At 60.6% G+C, this 8,597-nt stretch overlaps 1 protein-coding gene across 1 annotated transcript; it reads right to left on the reverse strand.

Annotated features, from left to right (window-relative positions):
- Positions 1-227: 227 nt before the first annotated feature.
- Positions 228-8,268, reverse strand: ATG9B (autophagy related 9B). The gene is made up of 14 exons (XM_025862205.2): positions 7,277-8,268; positions 7,114-7,157; positions 6,870-6,934; positions 6,525-6,686; positions 5,850-5,991; positions 3,575-4,329; positions 3,191-3,344; positions 2,793-2,972; positions 1,967-2,203; positions 1,665-1,798; positions 1,404-1,500; positions 1,078-1,201; positions 850-991; positions 228-668 (listed from the first exon to the last, which is right to left on the reverse strand). The coding sequence occupies exons 1-13, from the start codon at positions 7,815-7,817 to the stop codon at positions 864-866; spliced, it is 2,763 nt and encodes a 920-aa protein (XP_025717990.1). The 5' UTR covers positions 7,818-8,268; the 3' UTR covers positions 228-668; positions 850-863.
- Between the last annotated feature and the right edge of the window lie 329 nt (positions 8,269-8,597).

An 8,597-nucleotide genomic window follows, 5' to 3' on the forward strand; every position in this document is an offset into this window, starting at 1 on the left:
CAAGCACAGACAGTTCTGTGTAGCTTCCTTGCTCTTGATTGAGAAGCAGGTGCAGCCCTCAGCTCCCAGGAGTGGGAATGCCAGAGACTAAGGTCACAGAGATGTGCAACACAGCCATGAGCAACCTTTACTGCTGGTTTCAGACAGGATGAGGAGCCACACCCACTTTCTCCGACATCACACCAGTGCTGAACTCCAGAAACATCAGCCCTCCGTGGTCTTTCCACTCACAAGTCCCCATGGCCCTCCCTCCACAAGTCCCGTGGGACCCTGAAGGCCAGGCCAGCTTGAAGGGCCCACTGGGGTTCAGGTCCCGTCCCTGTTTCCCTAACATTTAGCTAGGCCTCCGCCTGGGCCCTGTCCTCCACCCTGAGGCTCCCTGGGCATTGCTTCCCAGGCAATTGCTGCGACAGCTAGTTGGGGTGGCGTCCCCTTAGCCCCTCCAGGTGGGGATCGTCTCTGAGACTTGCTGCCAGATCTTTTGGCATCTGCTCTCCTACCCTTTCTCTGCTCTCTGGGTGAGCTCATCACTAACCTCCCCCAACTCCTGCCCAACTAAAGCATCCTTAGGCCTACAGTCTGGGGGAGTGGGTCTCTAAAGAGGGCTCGGTGTCACGTCCTTGCACTCCACCTTGTCTGATCTCCTATGGCTGGAGAAGCCAGGGAACCTGGGGGAGGAGAAGGCTCTTGGCAAGCATTCCAGGGGTTTAAGTTCCAAAGACGACCATCCCTATCACCCTGAATTCCCACCACTGCCCCCATCCCTCCAAGTGTGGCTCCACCCAATTTTCTATTCATTCCCCAACTCCCCCACACCCCCACCCTCCCGCTCCATTAGACAACACTGACCCTGAGGAGCCCTCTCAGTCAGTGCCAGGGGCCTGACTAGGCTCCTTCTGGGTGTCTGTGGTCTCCTGAAACCTTCCAGGGAGCAGATTCTGGGTCCTCTGGGTTCTCCACTGCTGTCTGGGGCTGGAGGCAGGACTGGAGCCTGGTGAGAAAAGCCATCAGCTGGCCAGTGTGGTGATGCCCACTGTCCACCCAGGGTCTGTCCCCTGCACACCCTGACCACCTCACCATCACTTGACCAGGATGGCTTCTCCTCATCGGGCGAGAGTGTCTGGGAGGGGCTGGACCAGGGCCTGGACAGGGAAGAGGCTGAAGCCTCGCCCCACAGTTCCTGCTGCTGCTGTTGATGGAGCTAAATGGAAGGAAGAGGAATGATGGGCTCTCTCGTGCCCCACAGTGGGAAACCCAGACCCTGGACTAGGTGCAGAGGCTTCTCAGACCTCCTCTTCCAGCTCCTACCGGGTATTTCCTTACACTCTATGCCCCCCACTCCATCTCCATTTCATTCAGCTGCTTTCTCCCCACATTTCTCTTTCTGGTACCCCCCTGCTCACCTGGTGCAGGTAGATGGCATGAAGACTCATCTCAGCAGAAGCAAGCTCTGGAAGCTGGGCCAACTTCTGGCCCCCAGTGCCTCCTGGGGACACACAGCTGAAACAGAGGGCACAGTACACCAAAGACATGCCCCTCCCCCCTGCACCCCACAGCAAGGGCCAGACTTGATCTCCCCTTCCCAGGGCCCCTACGTACTCCTCCTGGAGGACGAGCACCCTCCTCACCAGCTGCTGCCCTGCCTCTCCGTGCCCCACCCTCACCTCGGGTCCTGGGCAAGGCGGGAAATGGAGGCCAGGAGGCTGGCTGTGGCTGCAGCTGGGCAGGGGGCCGTGGGGCTCAGGTCCCGTGGGGGCAGGAGGGGCTGCACCAAGAGGTTGGCCAGGAAGGCCTCGGGCTGGGAGCAAGAGAAGCGGGCATCAGAAGAGAGGACAGGAGGGGAGGGAGGAAGCCTAGGAAAGGCCTGGAGCAAGCTAGACCAGGGAGCAGGTTAATACAAAAAGTGAGATGGAATGGAGGGACCGGGGGTGGTGAGGGCAGAAGGCCAGGCCAGGCTGCAGCTCACCAGAGGTGAGGAAGAATCACTGAGCACCCCAGGCGTGGGGGGGCTGCGAACAGAGGTGGCGCCCCAGGCTGCTGCATCTTGTTGTACCCTGCCCCGAAGGTGCCCCAGGAACTTGGAGCTGTGCCCTGGGGGGCGCCATTGTGGGTGCACCAGGGAGAACCTCATCAAGGAGAGCTCAGTCTTTCCATCCTCCGCACGCTGAGACAGTGAGGCCTCTGTCTGTCCTGCTGAGAGCCACTGAGAACAAGAACAGTCAGTCATTCGGATGCTGTGGACACTGCTTTTACAGCTTCAGTGGGAGCCTCGTGGGGTAAGCGGGACAGGAAACACTGGCCCGTTTTCCAGGTGAAAGAACAGAGCCCACGATGGGGACCTGCTCAAGATCACCCAAGAATACAGCAGTAAAGCAGGACCTGGGTCTAGAGCCTGCACTAGCAGAGGGCGTGGGCTTAATGTTTTGCCAGCCTACGCACACTGGACCCCAGGGCTGGCCTGAGCGCCGCCTTCCAGCCCCACCTGCTCACCAGCTCATGTCTCCGCCTCTCTGGCAGTCTTTCCTCCCACTTACTGGAGTTACAATGCACTGAGAACTCTGTCAGGGCTCTATACACATCATGTGCTGTAATCCTCCCAGCCCGTGCGCATTAGCTACAGTCACCGTCCTCATCTGACAGATCAGGACACGAAGGTATGAGGAAGTGAAGTGACTGGCTCAAGGTCACCGGTGGCCAGCAATGAGATTGGAGTGGAACCCAGCTCTGCTTGGAGTGAGGCAAGCAAAGCCCTGCCCAACCACAACCCCACACAGCCAGGGATGGGCTCTAACCTGAGGGTGGCCGTGGCGCTTCACATCCATAAGGGCGAAGGAACAGATGTCCCCAACTCCAGCCACATCCACAGTGAAGTGATGAAAAAAGTCAATGATCTCCAGGGAACGAGGGGAGAACCAGAAGAGCAGAAACAGCGGAGTGAGGAGAGGGGACAGGAGCTCCTCCAGGAGGGAGGCCTGGGGAAGCAAGGTGAGGCTGAGAAGGGGTTGTTGAGGGGGCCCACGCTCGCGATCAGGACCAAAAGACCCCCAGGGCCGCTCGCCGGGGCCGGGAACCTCTAAGCCAGTCACCTCCCGGCTCCCGGGATGGTCAGCCCCGAGCCGAGCCCGTTTGTCCAGAGCCCTCTCCCGGGCGCCCGCGGGCTCCGCAGCCCCCCTTCGGGCTGGACCCTCACCGCTCGGTACTGCAACAGCCGCGCCATCTGCCGGTAAGCGCTGGCCCTGCCCGCAGGGCCGGGCTCCTCTGGGAGGTAGTGCATGTGCGCCAAAGCCGCCTGCAGCAGGAACTGCGGGGAACGACTCCGGCCCTGCTCTTCCGGAATGAAAGACCTGGAGGGCGGGATGGGGGTGGAGAAGGGGCCTGCGGTTAGGAACTGCGGATGGGCTGCAGGGCTGGGGCGGGGGGGGGGGGGCGCTGGCGGGGGGAGGGGGGGGGGTGGGGGGGGGGTTCGGCGGCGGGGGGGGGGGGGCGCTGACGGCGGGAAGGGTACGGATTCGCGGGAGGCTCGGCCCCGGGGCAGAAGAATGCCCCCCTCCTCTCCAGACGAGCTCCGCAGCACCTGGCCACGGTGGCCGTGACCCCGAGCGCGGTCATGGCGGTGAGCACGTGCTCCACGGCCAGCACGTCCTCGTCGTAGACGGTGAGCACGAGCAGCGCGGCGAAGAGCGCGCCGGCGAAGAAGACGAGCTGGCGGGCCAGCAGCGCGAGCAGGGGCGCGGGGGGCGCGGCGGCGCGCAGGAAGGCGGCGGCGGGGCGGTAGGCGCGGGCCAGGCGCGCACGCAGCTCGTGCGGCAGCTCGTTGAAGTGGCGCAGCTGCAGGTGGGCCAGGCGGGACCAGCGGCGCGCCCCCAGCGCCCCGGGCTCGCGCCGCAGCAGCTCCGCGTGGCTGTAGAAGGCGTGCAGCACCTGCCAGGCCAGCACCAGCGGGCTCAGCGCCAGGTTCACGGCGGCCAGCAGGAGCACCGTGCGCCGCCAGCGCGCGGCCAGGGCGCCCCGCTGGTCGCTGCGCTTGTAGGCGTCGGGCAGCTCCCAGCCCCCGCGGAAGAGCGAGAAGGGCCCGCGGAAGAGAAGCAGGTCGACGTTGAGCGCCAGGCCGCGGCTGAGGAAGGCCGCACTGCCTCCCCAGGGCAGCGCGCAGCGGGCCGGCAGCAGGCCCTTGTTGGCCAGCGCCACCTTGTAGTTGGTGTAGCGCAGGATGCGGTGGTGGACGTCGAGCTCGGTCAGCGGCCGCGGCTGCACGCACAGCCCCCCGCTCTTCTGCAGCGCCAGCAGGCGGGACTGCACCTCAGCCCAGGGCACCGAGCTGAGCTCCTCCTGAGGAGAGGGCACTGTTGAGCGCCAGCAAGCTGGATTCCTCGGCACGGTGATGCCCCAACTCACCCTGAGCAGAGCTACATCCCTCATTTGCCCTCTCCCCACCTTGGTCTCCCACTGTCCTTCAAGGCATGAACCCTGCCACCTTTCCTTTTCTGCCCTCTCTTGCCCTCCCCTGACCTCCCCTGACCTTGTCACAAACAATTAGGACACTTCTTCCTTTCATCCTCTTCTGAATTGTGTTCCTCCTGCCCCTGCCTCTCCTGAGGCCGTGAGTCATGTGCTTCCCGGTGACACCCTCATCATTTAACTTCTTCAGGTATCAGAGTTCAGCTCCCGAAGAGCAGATACTCTGGACCCTCCCCCCTCCTCCCGGAACTTCTTCACCTACAGCACAGAACTACTGCAGGGAACGCAGACTCTCCTTCCCATTCCTAGGGTGCTGGCCAGCACAGGGCCGGAAGCCTCCTCGTCTCAGCATGCTTTGAGACCCCCGAGCCCCATCCCGCTCCACCACCAGATTAACCTGCCTAAGACACTGGCTGTGTCCATGTCTGGTGGGATGCTGTCAGATCTCCCTTGGGTCTCATCTGCAAACCTCACGTTAGCCCAGTTTCACCCAGCTGCCCCAGTCCGGCTTAGTCAAGTCCCTCCAGGCCGGCCTCTCCAGTCCATCCCTGGCTCGCCCCTTCCCCTGGAAGGAATAGGGGAGGAGGAGAAAGAAGGGAGGACGCGGAAGAGAAGGGTCAGCAGCCTCCTGGAGGAGCAGTGGTCTAACTCCTGCCCTCCCCGACCTGTGCTCCCCTGGCCCTCTCCATCCTCCCTGCACTCTGCCTGGGGGGGCTTTCTGAAACCTCGCCCCTTGGCTGGGCAGCAGAGCTGTGTGGAAGGTTCTGCACTTCTGAGGGGAGCAAGGGAAGCTGGCTGCAGAAGGTAGCCTTTGAGCTGGGCCTTAAAGAAAGAACTTAGGAACCCGAGCAAGAAGGAGCGTGGACCAGATGAGGGCAGTGAAGGAAAGAAAGGGCAAAGCATGAACGGGGACAGGGAAGGGGCCCATCACAGTGGCTCACTGTACTAGAAAGTGAGGCCAGACACAAGGGTGGGATCACCCGATGGGGCCTGACCACTCAGTTGCAGGCTGGTGGGTCCATCTCAGTGCTGCCCCACTGCTGGCATTGGGGCTTGGAATGCCTTCGCATTTCCTATCCTTCCCAGCCCCACCCAAATTCCTTCTGCCCTGTAAAGCCTGATGGCCACCCTTCCTCTAAATTACCTACTGTTTTGACCACAAGTATGTGACCATAAATCATTTTCTATAACTAAATGAACAAAATTCCATTAGGGTCCGGACCGTGTTTTCTAAGTGGTGGTACCCCACCTCCTGACATTACTCAGGGCCTGGGCAGGTGCCTGCTTTCCACTGGGTCCTTCTGTCTGCACAGCCCCCACTCCTCCCCTATTCTCTGCCCCCCCCCCGCCCCAACAGGGCCCCTGTCCGCAGCCACGCCCACCCAGCTCACCGGGGGGATGTGCAGGGCCTCCCTGTAAAACACCTGGATGTCCCAGTAGCTGAAGAGGTTGCAGACTGAGCGAAGCAGCTGTAACAGCCAGAAGGCTGCAGCCAGGATCAGCAGGAAGACCAGCAGGGGGCTGGAGCGGATCCTGTGTGGGGCGGGACAGATAGCAGCGAGAAAGTGGGGGCCCAACAGAAAGGGAGACCAGACTTGGGGAGAGAATGGAAAAGTCACAGAGAGGGGGACCCAGCTAAACCAGCGGTTCTCAAAGTATACGCCCGGGGAGTCCCTGAGGCCCTCACAAGTGTCTGCAAGGTCCAAATATTTTTCAGGGAACACTCAGGTTTTCTGCCATTTTCACACTCATTCCCTCATGAGGGTACAATGGACTTTTCCAGAGGCTGTGTGTGTGACATCGCGTCGGCAGCTGATGGAATGTGTGCTTCTGCATTCTTAGATTTTAAAATTATTCTCAGCTTTAATCTCTAATAAGGTAAATACAGATAGATATGCTTCTCGTAAACAAAAGCCCTTGGGTGTTCCTGATCAAGTTTAAGTGTATGAAAGGTGTCTGGAGACCACAAACCTGGAGAGCCGCTGGTTCAGACCCAGGGACAAAAGGCTGGGTGGCTCTTGCCTGCTCATCTCCCCCAGCCATTCGCCCAGCCAGCTGTCACTCACCGCTCGGCACACTGGGAGGAGGGTAAGATGGCATCCGCCAAGGTTACTTTGTTGTGGAGCAACCCAGGTCTTGTCCGGTCGTTTGGTTGGTTGGCAAAGAGGATGTTGTAATCCACGCACCGAAGGAGGAAGGTTGTGAAGGTGACAATGAAGACAAATTGTCTGGGAGACAGGGAGTGCAGTGATCAGCCTCCAGGCCAGCCCTGGGGGGTCCTCCCCACCCTGCTGAACCCCTGGGCTGCTGGGGGCGAGGGGGAGCCATGGCCATGCTGGGTGGACTAGAAGCAGCAGGGACTACTGAGGAAGCAAGATGACAGAGTTTGGGGGTTGGGACAAGCATCTCACCCCAATTGGAAGACATCCTCCAGCAGGATGCAGGCAAAGCCATTCCTCTGGTGGTAGCTATAGATGTGATAGCGCGTGTCAAGAAATAAGCCTGAGGCAGGATGGGCCTTTCTTGAGGACCCCTCTCCCTCACTCCCCCAAACCACTGCACCCTCGGAGCCTCCCTGCCAAGAACGCCACCAGCCCCAACCCCCCCCCCCCCCCCGCCCAATGCCACTGCTGCCAGGCCCAGCACAAAGGATATCTTGGTGAAGAAGCTGTCCAGGTTCTGGATGTGGTGCCAGGAGCCTGGGCACAGAGGAGAGACTGTTGGGACTTGGCTCTCACCTGAGTGACCAGTTCACACCCTCAGGAGCCCCCAGGCCCTCCCCAATGCACTCCCCTCACAGCACCACACCCACACTTACCTTGGAGCCCTTCGGGCACATGGAGCAGGGGCTGCTGATCCTCCCCATGGAGGGGTGAGTCTTGGGACCCCTCAGGGTCACAGTCTTCCAGCCGCTCATAATCCTGCTCAGGGATCAGAGGGCCTATCCGCAGCCCAGGAGGGTCCTGGGGGCATCGGCGTGAGGCAGGGGGAGTCACTGAGGCTGGGGGTGGGGTGGAGTGGGAGCCCCAAGAGGGGGGAGCAGAGGTGGGGGTCATCGCGGGCTGTGCCTGCGTTGTGGGGGTGGGGAGGGCACTGTGGCGAGGCTGAGAGGCCCCTGGGGCCTGCACCGCCGGGCAGGGGGGCCCCAGGACCAGAGGGGGAGCCGAGGAAGGGGAGCTTCTTGTGTGAGGGGCAGGGGACAGAGAGAAGATGGAAATCCTCCCTCTGCCGGGCCCCCGACATGGAGGAGGAGGAAGAGGAGGCAGGGGCATGGGGAGGAGAGGCACCGATCCAGGCCCCAGGTCTCCCCACGGCCCCAGCCGCCCTCTGCTCCCCGCCCAGCCCACTCGCCTCACCATCAGGCCACTAGCTTCTCTGGAAAGCTTGGAAGAATAGGAGCTGCTGCTGCCTCCACAGAGGTCTGGGGTGCTGAGCAGGGACTTCAACAAGGATGGTGACAACAACGCGGTGACTCAGTCAGGGCAGGCCTCAGGCGTCCCAGCTCTGTCACCTGTCTGACCACTCACGTCCCTTCCAGGGCAATCTGCGGCCAAACCTCTCAGGGCCAAGCCTCTGTGCCTGGGAGGGGCGCAAGCTGGAGAGGCAGGGGCTAAAGAGCATGCAGGCCAGAGACACCTGTAGTCCCCTCCTCAGACCTCGAGTGGGTTTAAAGAGGAGGCCAGAGAGTAGCAGCCAAAATAACACAGCAAAAAGAAACTCCTATCAGAGGATTATAAGACTCTGAAGCCGAGATGTTAAATCTTTGGTTCCTTAAAATCCTGCCTCCCCTCTCCCTACACACACACACACACACACACACACATACACACACACATCTCAAAGATCAACAGAGAAATACGTTAAGACCAAAAGCAAGAAGAAAAAAACAAGAAAGGCCTGGTGTTCAGTTTGCCTGACGGTACTAAGGGAAGAGGGGAGACTGCGCGCTTCCGCGGCCAGGTTGGAAGAACTTGAAGAGGGGAAGGCAGCGAAGAAAGGAGGGGCAGCTATCCTGGATGTGGGAAGCGGTTTGGGGAACTTACAGTAGAAAAGGGTCCCTTGGAAGTTCTATTATGGTTTTTTTTTTTTCCTTTATCCCCATAGACGCAAAAAACCCTCTCCCCCAGTCCTGATCCAGT

This window comes from Callorhinus ursinus, unplaced genomic scaffold (assembly GCF_003265705.2).
Source record: "Callorhinus ursinus isolate GAN/ISIS: 27379988/994484 unplaced genomic scaffold, GSC_fseal_2.0 scaffold80, whole genome shotgun sequence".
NCBI classification, from domain to species: domain Eukaryota; kingdom Metazoa; phylum Chordata; class Mammalia; order Carnivora; family Otariidae; genus Callorhinus; species Callorhinus ursinus.

Excerpts from the sequence above, each read along its gene's own strand:
- ATG9B (XM_025862205.2), bottom strand. The coding sequence starts at position 7,817 with ATGGTGAGGCGAGTGGGCTGGGCGGGGAGCAGAGGGCGGCTGGGGCCG. Across the intron at positions 6,687-6,869 it reads GAGGATGTCTTCCAATTGGG|ACAATTTGTCTTCATTGTCA; the intron begins GTGAGATGCTTG and ends CCTGTCTCCCAG. Across the intron at positions 2,204-2,792 it reads AGCGCCACGGCCACCCTCAG|TGGCTCTCAGCAGGACAGAC; the intron begins GTTAGAGCCCAT and ends TCTTGTTCTCAG.